The sequence below is a fragment of the Chionomys nivalis genome, chromosome X, assembly GCF_950005125.1.
Source record: "Chionomys nivalis chromosome X, mChiNiv1.1, whole genome shotgun sequence".
NCBI lineage: Eukaryota > Metazoa > Chordata > Mammalia > Rodentia > Cricetidae > Chionomys > Chionomys nivalis.
In genome coordinates, this window is record NC_080112.1 from 137,196,003 (window position 1) to 137,208,906 (window position 12,904).

General features: G+C 33.0%; 1 protein-coding gene across 5 annotated transcripts in view; it reads left to right on the forward strand.

The window, feature by feature from the left end:
• Cnksr2 (connector enhancer of kinase suppressor of Ras 2) overlaps positions 1-12,904 on the forward strand; it is a 224,482-nt gene that overhangs the window by 174,108 nt on the left and 37,470 nt on the right. For all 5 annotated transcript variants that reach the window (XM_057758962.1, XM_057758961.1, XM_057758965.1 and 2 more), the window contains 5 exons: positions 1,134-1,182; positions 1,530-1,702; positions 4,488-4,561; positions 5,114-5,185; positions 10,746-10,813. In XM_057758962.1, the coding sequence (XP_057614945.1) occupies positions 1,134-1,182; positions 1,530-1,702; positions 4,488-4,561; positions 5,114-5,185; positions 10,746-10,813 (436 nt within the window). The remainder of the gene's footprint in view (positions 1-1,133; positions 1,183-1,529; positions 1,703-4,487; positions 4,562-5,113; positions 5,186-10,745; positions 10,814-12,904) is intronic.

Here is a 12,904-nt window from a genome sequence, read left to right on the forward strand (position 1 = left end):
CAAGAACATTCACTTGAAAAAATGCCTGTGACCTAATACACAGGCAGTCTCTTAGTTACTTAATCATAATTCATCTTATTATACCAGTGAAAAATTTATATGTTATCTAACTAGAACCAGTAACCTATAGTCATTAATTGGAAGTTAGGTGAGTCAGTACAGCTCTGTTTTTCCTCCAGACATAGTAAACTGTTGAATAGGTACTTAGTATTGAGTTGTTTAGCTATAACTAGATACATGGAATAGTGCAAAGGAACCATTATAATATCCCAGGGAAAGTAGGTAGGAAAGATATACAAGCATAATTACATGGTATGGTCAATGATTTAGATGACACAATACTGTTTCATTGATAGGACAGTGGTATTGGACATTATAATCCACAAATATTAGAGGCAGTGGCTGGGACGTGTTCAAAATACCAGCCATATAGTAGTGGGCTTTGGTAGTTGAGGAGTGGGCAGGTTCCTATGTCAGAAGCAGATATGAGGAACTGGAGTGCTGATTCCATTGACAAGATCAGTCACCACTAAAACTGATACAAGTAGGTATGAGATTAAAATAGTGATCAAAGTGCTTATAGATTTAGAGACTTAAGAGAGACAGAAGTAAAAAAGACACATTTGCCTCCTGGTTTGTCTGATTATGTGAGAACCAGATGAGATGTTGTGTTAGAAACCACAGTGAGGCCGGGCGGTGGTGGCGCACGCCTTTAATCCCAGCACTCGGGAGGCAGAGGCAGGCGGATCTCTGTGAGTTCGAGACCAGCCTGGTCTACAAGAGCTAGTTCCAGGACAGGCACAGGCTCCAAAACCACAGAGAAACCCTGTCTCGAAAAACCAAAAAAAAAAAAAAAAAAAAAAAATCACAGTGAGTTTCTCAAAGGGCACACCAATGTGTTGTGCCTTGGAATCGCTCAACAAAACGAGGATACTGATAAGTCTTCTCCTGCTCCATGGAAGATGAGAAAGTAATGTCATTGTACGCATTTATTTTGAAATATTAATGGGGAGAAGCACTTCTAACCTGGGTTTCGCATCATCATTCAGCTGGTGAGAGTTCTGTGTAGCCCCACGGTTCTCTGGATCACACTCTGCATATGAGATAATAATCTTCCCTATCTTTAATTTCAGACATTTCAGCAGTCCTCTCTGCAGCACAAATCAAAGAAGAAAAACAAAGGTAATAAAAGAAAACAAAACTGTAACTTCTTTTGTACTGTGATAATCACCAGCACATTTCATTAATCCTCTCATTGCCTTGAAGCCAGTGTGGTTTCAGATTACTTACCATGCAGATCCTTTGATAACATGTGATCTCAAGAAGTCTTGAGATGAGAATTGCTATTTCCAATTATGTTGTCATCTATGTGGAAGAAAAGGCATCAAAGATGCCTATATTTTCTGTAATAACACAATTAGAAAATGATAATTTTAAGATCGATAGTGTCTTACTTGCTTTTAGGGTTTATGAATTAATATCTTTATGCACGTTCCAGTATTAAGAGTGTTGCTACTTACTATCTTTAGGAGCCATAGCAGGCAAGAGCAAAAGACGAATTTCTTGCAAGGATCTTGGCCGTGGTGACTGTGAGGGATGGCTTTGGAAAAAGAAAGATGCAAAGAGCTATTTTTCACAGAAATGGAAGAAGTACTGGTTTGTCCTGAAGGATGCATCCCTGTACTGGTATATTAATGAAGAGGTAAGACAGAGCACATTTGTGTTCTCATCTGTTCATTATCCCTAACAATAATTCTCAACATTTGAGCCATATGATTTTAAATCTTATCACCCTCAAGCCAATTCAGGATCCATCTTCAGCATTCTGGAAGACCTGTTGCTCCATTTTTCTAATGTAGCAACATATCTGAAGCACAGTTAAAATATAGAGAAACTCTCTGTTTCTAAAGATACCAAGCAACTAATGTTGTAGTTTAACTAAAAACAGAGATTTTTAAAAAGCTCTTGCTCAAAAAAAATGAACTAGTAGACTAATATTGAAATTAAGTATCCATTACAATTGGACCACTTGAGGGAAGGGGCATGTTTAATGTGTTTTAATTGTTCTTACAACTTTTCTAGTTTGTTTGATATAACATATTTGTATCTAGAATAATCATGTAACAATCAATCATGTATCTCACTGAATTGTCAAAGTGTATTTTATTAGTTGATTTTGTTTTCGCTTGACACGGCATTACTTGTTTGCTATACCTATCTACTACTTTGGTGTATTATAAACATATAGATAAATATATGTGTAGATATAGTGTACTTGCAGTTTTATACAAATAGGATACTAAGATATTAAACAATTTGCATTTAAAGGGTAATTCCTTAAAGTTACCATAATTATTAGAACTTTGCTTATAACATGCACTATCTAGAGAATTTGATGTTCCCTGAACAAGCTATTACGCTGCTGTCTTACATTATGCTGAAAGAGCAGACTCAGGAATTACACTACTTAACCAATTGTACTTATCACTTCATCTGCAAAAATGAAAATAATGATGCATATCACATTAAGCTTTCTTAGAGATAAATAAATGAACCATGTCTGACAAAAAGCTAAATGTTCAAATAATGTTATTCAATGAAGACTTATTTGGAAAAACTTAAACTAATAATTTCCTATATTCTTATGTGAAAATATTATTTCTTGTTTTGATAATTTATGGCAGTCATATAATGAAATAAAAATCTGTCTTACTAAGTATGTCTTGTTTATAGTAAGCAAATATGAATACATTTTATTTGCTAGATATACCAAATTTTGATGCAGATCAAGTAGCATCAAAATACAATATCTCTGTTTTTCTTTATTGTGATTTACTTCTAGACTAATTTATAAGACAATCTATTGCCTGCATATACTAACTTATAGTCTATCTTTCAAATTATAAAGAATGAAATTTTTGCATGTTTTATTAATTACTGCCTATATTTTAATCATTGACAAGTTGTTATTACTGTTACTCGTGTAAAATATAAATGAATATTTTTGTAGTGCATATTCCAGGAAAACCTTATTCTTATTTTAGGGAAATAGAGTATTTTATGTTGCATCATTATGAAGAGATAATATTCCAAATATATTTCAAGTTTCAAATTAAGGCCATCAAAAGTAACATAAGCTAGAAGTCAAATGGAAGCATTTTCTTTAACGCAAGATTGAAAAAATATTTAAAGACAAAAATTTAATACTCCTTCTGTATATAACATAAATTTCAGTTGCTATCTACAGCTCAAACTTTTAACTTTTGCATAGTTCATTAATAACAGAAATAACACAAATGCACATATACACGGTGAAAGAGAGCTGAGAGTAGCTTTTTTTCTTCAGAATAATGGAAGGGAGAGCAATTTTACTTCAGTTTGCTACAGAAAGAATTGTGGACTGTCGTAGCAGTTCCAATACAATTTTGGAATGGTAAACATCTACGAAGCTTTGTTACAGCCAGAGCAAGGGACAAGGTTTAGCCACCGAATCACTTCATACTTGATTAAACTCAAGACTAATATAAGGCTTTGAATAATATACCTACCTGGTTTTATTAACTACTATTTAAGAGAGGAGTACTTATGAATTTTATTAATTTTTTAGATTAAAAATGGTATGTATGTAAGAGAGATATCTGAAACTGCATATTTGAAAATCAAGTTGACCTACTTAATTTCCAAACTATTGAATACCCTAAATAATTGTTATATAGAAAAATAATTCAAATTTGATTAACAAATTGCTATGAAAGAAAATTTGAATTGGTAAGCAACTCCATATTTTATATCTAAATATTACAAATGATAGAAAAAGGGGCTGGAGCGATTTAGTCAGCACTTGTTTCTAGCACCTACATGGTGGCTCACAACCTATTGTAATTTCAGTTTCCGGGGATCCGGTGCCATCTTCTGACCTCTGTCAGGCAACAGACATGCACATGATGCGCATACATGAATGCTGATAAAACTCTCATACACAGAACATAAATCACACCTTTCTAAGTGATGGGAAATTTTGTACTAAAAACGTATAGCTGTTTTGTGTATCTGGTCTGGAACGTTTCCTTTTACTTTTCTTGGTTTACGTTCTGAAGATCAAACCCAGAGCTCAATACATCCTGCACAAGTGAGTACTCTACCACTGAACTACTTCTTCAGTCCCCAATTTGTTTTTATTTTTCAGCCCCTCAAAAAATTTATAAAGCATATTTTACTTTATAAATTATTTTCTATCCTCATATTAATATAAAATAAAGCATATATTTTAGTTTTTAAAAATTTTAAGTTTTCAAAATATTAAAATTTCCTTTAAATTCATAAATTGTTAAATTTATGAATATGTAGAATTTATGGAATGTAAGTAGAATTAAGAACAAAATGAGTAGCACATTTATTACTCTAAATATCTGCATCACACCTACATGGTATAATTAGCTTCAGACTTCCTTGGTATGATACACTAATCAAAAGTGTTGCTCCTTTAGGATGAAAAAGCAGAAGGATTCATCAGTCTGCCTGAATTTAAAATTGATAGAGCCAGTGAATGCCGCAAGAAATAGTAAGTTCATTTTTACTTGGAGAGAGGGGGGGAAAGGATAATTTATTTTGTAATTTTCTAGATTTTAAGTTATAGTTTGTTCATCCGATGCTTTCAAACTGAGAGTATAAGAAAGCAATTTTGAGGACATAGCATGCATACAATTTTACTTATTTCTGTCGTGATAGAAGCATTATGTATGTGAAGTTAGGTTAGGCATTTCATTAATTTTATCCATACAAATTAATTAATTTGAGCCGAACAGTTCTCAAATTTTTTTCTCCTGCATGTGCAAACACATAAAAACACCAGTGATGATGATAGACAAGGTATTACTATATAGCTCTGGCTGTCCTATAAACTCACTTTGTAGACCAGGCTGGCCTCGAACTTACTGAGATCCACCTGTGTCTGCCCTCCAAGTGCTGGAATTAAAAGCATGCACCACCATATAATATATTTTGATTACATTCTTTCACCTCTCTGAACTCTAATAGAAAATTTTAAAGGTACTTAAAACCATTTTCCAATTTGTCCAAAAGTCAGTGTAAATATTTATTGTTTTATTCACAGTGCATTCAAAGCCTGCCATCCTAAAATCAAAAGCTTCTATTTTGCTGCTGAACATCTTGATGACATGAACAGGTAAGGTATTATTTACATCTCAATTACTTAATTATGCCTCAAAGTCAAAATCTAAGCCTTGTCTTTAATATTCTTTAAAGAATTTCATTGTAGATTCTGCATTAGTTAATTAAAATTGAGTAGTCCAGCTATAGTTATACATGATCATACCTAATTCTAAAAAATATTTGCCTAATTCGTGATTTAAATTTCGCATACAATATAATTTATATTTTAAAAATAATAAAGAATATCATTTTAAAAGTTCAACTTTTGTTGACTGTCAATTTTACCACAAAAGTACTATAACTAATATAAATCCAAAATATTACCATAAAAAACAGGTTTTTATATGTTAAATTTTAGGAATATATCTTAACATGTATTTTTAGATGCTCAGAAAAGGCACACAAAACCTGACTTATTCAGGTGCTCAGTATATTTGGTAGAATGTCCGTTTCAATGACTTAGATCTAGCTAGTGTAGCAATTCTCCCTGTCCCATTCATCCAGCACTGGACAGGACTATGAAACCAGCTGGTTTCACTCCTCTGGGTTTCCTTGGTGGCTAAAGAAAAGCCTGCGTGCATTCTCCTCTTCATGTGCCACACTGTTGCACATTACAGTTTTAGTCACTTTTAGGTTACTTTTGTTTTGTTTAATTTCCCTTCTCCGTTTAATGAAACGATACAAAATGAGTTTAAAAATCAAAAGGGCCTCCCTTTTACAGTTGCAGAAACTAATGCATATTGCATGTAATTTCCCTACACTTAGGAAGAGGCACCAAAGTGTAGTGACCAAAACTGTGACCCTTTAGACAAGACTGAATCCCAGATTACAATTTATTAACTATGCAAATTTATGCAATAAACTTAGCCTTTCTGTACTAAATAATTGACCCTTTTATAGACTGAGAAAAACTATCCCTCTCAGTAGGGATTTTTTAACTTTTAAATACTACATTAGTCTTCAGTAGCAATAAGTATTAATGTATATATACTTTTGTTCTCTTAAATCATTTCCTTTTATTTAGATCTCTAAAAATTATATCTAAATATTTTAAGCACAAAAATTGTACTACTTCATAAATATACGTAAGCAGAGGAGATGAATGCTTAAGCTACTTTTATAAATAAAATTTTTGACACCTGAAGTACAACCATGGTTTCTAAATAGCAGAAGTGCATGAAATTAAATTTTTATTTGTGGTTTGTATAATTTATTATGTTATGTATGTATGTATGTATGTATGTATGTATTTAGTGTAGTGTTCTGTCTGCATGTATGCCTGCAGGCCAGAAGAGGGCACCAGACCTCATTACAGATGGTTGTGAGCCACCATGTGGTTGCTGGGAATTGAACTCAGGACTTTTGGAAGAGCAGCCAGTGCTCTTACCACTGAGTCATCTCTCCAGCCCCCTAATTTACTACTCTTAAAATTTCATACCAGCACTAAGAATTTTCAGAGATTTTTCTCCTTGTTCTCGAAGTGAAAATGTTTATCCACCTGTACATGAAGGAGGACTCGTGGCTCTCTATTTTTGGTGCTATAATTATCCTGCAATTCTATACTTCTGTGTCCATGCTGTCTATTTAACCAAATGATAAAGTCAGTTCCCTAGGGATACTCATGAAGGGTTTGCATTATAACCAAAATAAGAGTAAGTAACATAAATGAGGATCTCTTGTATTACAAGATCAATGTATTAGGTGTCAGTGGCCCCCCTGTAAGAATTCAAATAATTTAACCATTCTTGATCTCTGCTAATTTAAAACCATTTTAGCTCGTATTGTTGGTGCATTTTATCAACTGTAAAACCTTTCTTGACCTACATTTGCTACTTGTTCACAGTATACTGAAAAGGATGTATCACTACTCTTCCCTGATACTTCTATAAGTCTAAACAACAGAAAAGAAAAAAAAGAAACTAAACCAAACCCATTTCATTCATTTTGTTACTTTAAGAAATGTGTCAAAGAAAAGAAACATTTCATCCAAAATGTCAGCACCACATTATACATTTAAAAGTCTTGTTTTATGTAAGACTTAATATACTATATATTTTAGAATTATCTATGTAAAAATTGAATTTTTAAATTTAATTGTAATTTACCTTTATTCTTTTCCTTTGTTTTTCTTTCTCTAATAATTTTATTCTTAGTATTTATTTTCAATAGGAATTTAAAAAACTTGTTAATAGGATAAAATAGTCAGTGCTAAAAACATTCACACAATATTAGTGATATGGAAAGGCATCTATATACAGCTTTGTCTGCTTACCTGATTATTATACATAGCAAGATAATGTGTATATTGATTTATTCCATATGTAATCTTTGAAAACATGCCTGATTCCAGAGGGAATATTTTTTTAAAAAATAAGCATAATTATAGTCAATACATGCTTATCTGATTATTTCATGGCTTTAAAGGTATTATTGTTTTATATAAATTTTTATCATAGTACAAAATAATATATGTTTGTTCTCTAGGTTTTGAAATATATACTATGCCAGTAGTAACAGTGCCTAGTAATTAGGGTATAAAAGTACTCCTTAAATTCAGTTTTCCATGAAAACTCTATACACAAATGTGTGCACTTTTCTAAGTGTGCATGTATGCATGTGTGTGCATGTATCCTTGTAACTGTGAGTTACTTGTCTCTTAGTGTATTAGGCTGTGTTACTCTAATCATATTCCCTAACCTATATATTCATGTTCTAAAGCATTAGAATATGATGAGGTAAGCCAGGCAGTGGTGGAGCACTCCTTTAATTCCAGCACTCGAGAGGCAGAGGCAGGCAAATCTCTGTGAGTTAGAGGCAATCCTGGTCTACAAGAGCTACTCCAGGACATGCTTCAAAGCTACAGAGAAAACCTGTCTCGAAAAGCCAGGGAAAAAAAGAGTATATGATGAAATACTGAAATTAGGACTAGTATTAAAAAACTTCCATGTTGAAGGAGCTGTGGGCTGTGTTCCTGCCGCCCCAGCTCATGGTCGCCTGGCTAGCTTATGCCCCAAAATAACGACACACAAACTGTATTCTTTTAAACACTGCTTGGCCCATTAGCTCTAGCCCTTACTGGCTAATTCTCATATCCTGATCAACCCATCTCTAATAATCTGTGTAGCATCAGTCTTACCAGGAAAGATTCAGCATGTCTGACCTGGCGGCTTGCTTCATCGCTTCTGGCTCTGAGAAGAGAGCATGGCGTCTGTCTCTGAGAGGAGCTGCCCTGCATCTGAGCTCACTTCCTCTTCCTCCCAGCATTCTGTTCTGTTTACTCCACCCACCTAAAGGCTGGCCAATCAAATGGGCCAAGGCAGTTTCTTTATTAGCCAATGACCTTCCTCCATCACTTCCACATCAGCATTCTTGAAAGAGATGATATTGAATATGTATATCCCTGACCTCCTTACCTAACATAGATTCCCTACTCCCAAGCAACTTTGACCTTCCAAATTTTACCTTCCATGCTGCTTTAAAAGATGGCATTTGCTACCTTGGTAAAACTTCATAGACGCTTACTTATATCCCGATTTGTTATCTGCATCCATTGTTAAAATGCAGGCATCATGAAGATGGGTACTTTGTTTTGTATACTCTTTATTCTAGGTGCCTAGAACCATCCCTGGCACATACAGTCTCTCATATGTACATCTGCTTTCATGTTTACCTAAGATAGCAAGTCATAATTATACCAAGTATATCAGTAAGTGAGGTTCTTCCAGCTGGAGCTTAAGGACACGTATATCCAAGAGACAGCAACAGCTGTCTGTTTAGGCTATACACAGCAGCCTAAGAATATCCATACATGTTCCAAAGAAGTTTTATTATGATCAGAAATTTTTTTCTAAAAAGTAGCTTAAATTTTCAGTTGCCTTAGGAATCTTAGCAATCTAGGGTTCAATGAAAGCAAGAGCTATGCCTTATACATTTCTTTGTCTCTAAAACACAGGCTATTGTTAAACACAAATATATATTTAATAAATGATGAATTGAAAAACTGAAGAAGCCTCTCTTAAATACCTCAATTCACGTACCAAGAACTTCCATTTTCATTAGAATTCTGATTAAAACATCAATGTTTTTCAAGAAATACAAACATAATAAAAGATTAGATGTCAGTGATCAGTTTTCTTTTAGTGTTATTATCATCCTTGTGACTCTAACAGCATCAGTCTACTCTTTCCTGAGAGCAGTTGAATTTGCCCTGTAATAATTCAACCCTTTTCTTACTAAAAAAAAAAAATGAACTATATATTAAATTTTATTCTGAACTTTTGCTAATAATTCTTCATTTTCAAAGTTTTTATCATGAGGTTAACTTCTTCATTTATAATTTACTAGAGTATGTATATAATATGTATGTTATTGAAATCCTGTGAATATTTTATTGTATACTAATAGGACTCCAATCCATTCCTTAATTCCCATATATTCTTTAGACTGATCTTTACATGATATGTTTTGCTAAACTGAAGTTTGTATTTAAGTTGCTTTTTCTTAAAATTACAATTTATATTTGAGTAGATACCCATGAGAGATACAACTTTCCTCTCCTCAAGATATGCTAGGTATATGATATATACAGCACCATTTGGAAAAGTTGTGAAATATGTGACTCAGTTAATAATGTGTAGTTGAAAGACATCCAGGATCTTAGGAGAAAAAAAAATCTCAACAACAGGTTTTCCTTCAACTACATCTGAATCAGACTGTTCCACAATTTGATGATATTAAAACTCTAACAGTAATTCCAAAATTGGTTAAGGTGAATTCTCCCTGATTTCAGTTCTGGGAACACATTTGGCCCATGCTCAGAATTTCCAGGTGGGAGATTGTCAGTTTGTTTACAAAGAATTTGTGACTTGATAATCCAGTGATTGAAATGATGCCTACAGGAAGATTCCTGGTAGAGTTAAATAGAAACTGAAATAGTGTTTTACTGCACTAACAAGAGCAGCAATACTTGAGAAAAATTAACTTGCTGTCGTTCATGAAAATATGTTTTCTAGATCATAATAGGCTAAAATTATATATGTACTTTTTATTTCAGGGGAGCTAAATGCTCTCGTATTTAGGAACAAGATTCAAAAGTACTTCTGAGATGTAATTCCCCTTGGGCCATTTAACTTAATTGAGTATATTCAAACTATTATTTCATGGTAAAACTATTATTTTTACAGGCAAGCTTTGTAACTTTTTCTCATATCTCTATAAATTAGACTGACTCTTAAAAAGTGTCTTCAAAGGAGTATTTGTTCTGAAAAAAAAACAAAAGAGCAGGCATTTTTGCAGTGTTTATATATTTGAAGGAAAAGAAATGATATGGATCTGGTCATCTCAAAACCTTTCATATTCCACACATTAACAGCTTTACATAACTGTTTCATTGGAATTGTATCGGTGTGGGAACAATTTGCACTACAGTAGATTATTGCCTATTGAAGGCTTCAATTTTTTCAAGTTTAATAAAGAACCTATTTTATATGTAGGGTTATCCTATACTTAGACATTTTGCAGTAAATATTTCTAACAAGTATAATGAGTTATCATTGATTCCTTTCTTTTTCTAGGTGGCTTAATAGAATTAACATGCTGACTGCAGGATATGCAGAAAGGGAGAGGATTAAGCAAGAACAAGGTAAAGGAATACCTTTTATAATCCTGTTACACTTTTTTCTTGCATAAAAAGGCAGAGCTAATGAGGAAATAATTTTTCTAAAGAAAATCATCAGTGACTATTGATATAGCATTGATAAGGGAAAGATACAGTATTTTATTAAATATTAATGTATTTCTGCAAAAGACCCTCAATGGGTTCTGTTCAAATAAGATAAGCTTGATGCAATATAGAAAATGAAACATAATAACATACATATCAAGTTCCAGGAAATAAGGGTAAGCAGAGTCCAGGAAGGGAGTGGGGGAAAGACTTTTGGTTGGCTCTGTTTTCTGTAATGAGGAAATGGTGTGGACCAATCACTATAATATTCCACAGTATGGAAACAGATTGCATAATTCTACAAATAATGGAGAGGCAATCTTCATCAAGTCAGTATGTGCAGGCAAACCTCATCCAACACTCTACTGTAGTAAAGGTGTCTGGTGGCTTAAAATTCCTCACTTTTATGCCTCAGTGTAATTTTTAGACTTTCATTTGTGGTAAGAGTACTGAAAAAAATACTAGCCTTCCTTTTCAGATTTCTTGAAAAGGTGTGAAATAGCTCTTCAAAGGTGTTTTAGCTGATTGTTTAAAGATAATAGAGTTGTAAATATAGGTAATATATAGGTAGTAAAATTAACCTAGAAAATATCAAATTGTATATATCGCAGAACTTTTATTATCAAATTTCAGAATTTTATTACCTGATGTTGCTTTCAAGTTGAGAATAAGCTGGATTGTGATCAGTTGCCTTTGTTATGGAAGCAAGTTTCCTTGTGGAGGAGAGGACAGGTTAATTTATATTGCATGTGCAAGTTCCAATGAGTATTTATTTTGTAGTGCATGCTGCCTTGCCCTATTATATAAGTATATATTTTAATGCCTACTAAATAAAGTTTGGTAGAAAAATCAGACCAACAATAATACTTGCTATTTCCACAGAGTAAAAAGGTACCTTAACATACATCAGAAACATATTAGACTTCCTACTAAATATATAGTTAAGTCTCTTGGTCTTCTACTTAGGAAACTGATAAGAATGCATATCAACTCCACTCTTCTATGATATCTCTTAAGTAATTCTTAATGCTGAAGTTAAATTTCAAACACAATATAACTGTAAGGTTTTAAAAAGAAAATAGTGGTATCCAAAGGCTATGAAGAACTAAGTAGGTAGTGGACGAAGTAATGAACAAGTACTGTTATACTGTTGTGTAAGAGGAAAGTGGAAAGGTTCTGCTCAACACTAAGATGCATATAGGTAATGATAATGCAGTATATATTTCAGAAATCTAGAAAAAAGGAATTTTAATATTTTACAGTAGAAATAATTCCTTGATGTCATTGTAAAGTTTTAATCACATAAAAGTTAATGACCTATATGATACTTCTTTGATAGTTCTAAATAAGAACAAGCTTTAAAAATATGTCCTTTGTGTCAACATATAATGGTAAAAAGGGACCTTCCCTCTTCTACTGATGGCCGTGTTCATTCATAGTTACTTATAAAATTTAATATTTCACAAGACAAATCAAAATATATATTTAGATTTTTTAAGAGAAAAAATTCTATTTGCTCTTAGAAAAAAAATCTGACTGGTTTTGGCCAGTAAGCAAGCTATAGTGTATGCATTATTTCACATGTTCTTAAAGAACCTAATTTTCTTTCTCTTTTTTTTTTTGAGTATTGTAAATTTAATACATTTTTTCTTTCAACTTTTTATTTATTTATTTATTAAAGATTTCTGCCTCCTCCCCGCCACCGCCTCCCATTTCCCTCCCCCTCCCCCAATAAACTCCCCCTCCCTCAGCAGCCCGAAGAGCAGTCAGGGTTCCCTGACCTAATTTTCAATGTTGCCTTTTTTCTGGCATTGTTCTCTCCCTTACAGCTTAGCATAAGAAGTTGATTTGTAAAGTAATATTTCTGCTTTTTCTTTAGAACCCCAGCAAACGTTTAGATTGTTATTGCTTTTTAATAAGCCAAAAATTGCATCAAATAGGGATTGGAGTTTTTCCTAATTTAGCTGAGTAGGAAAAATAAACACTTCAGATTTCTTATGTATGGTAACG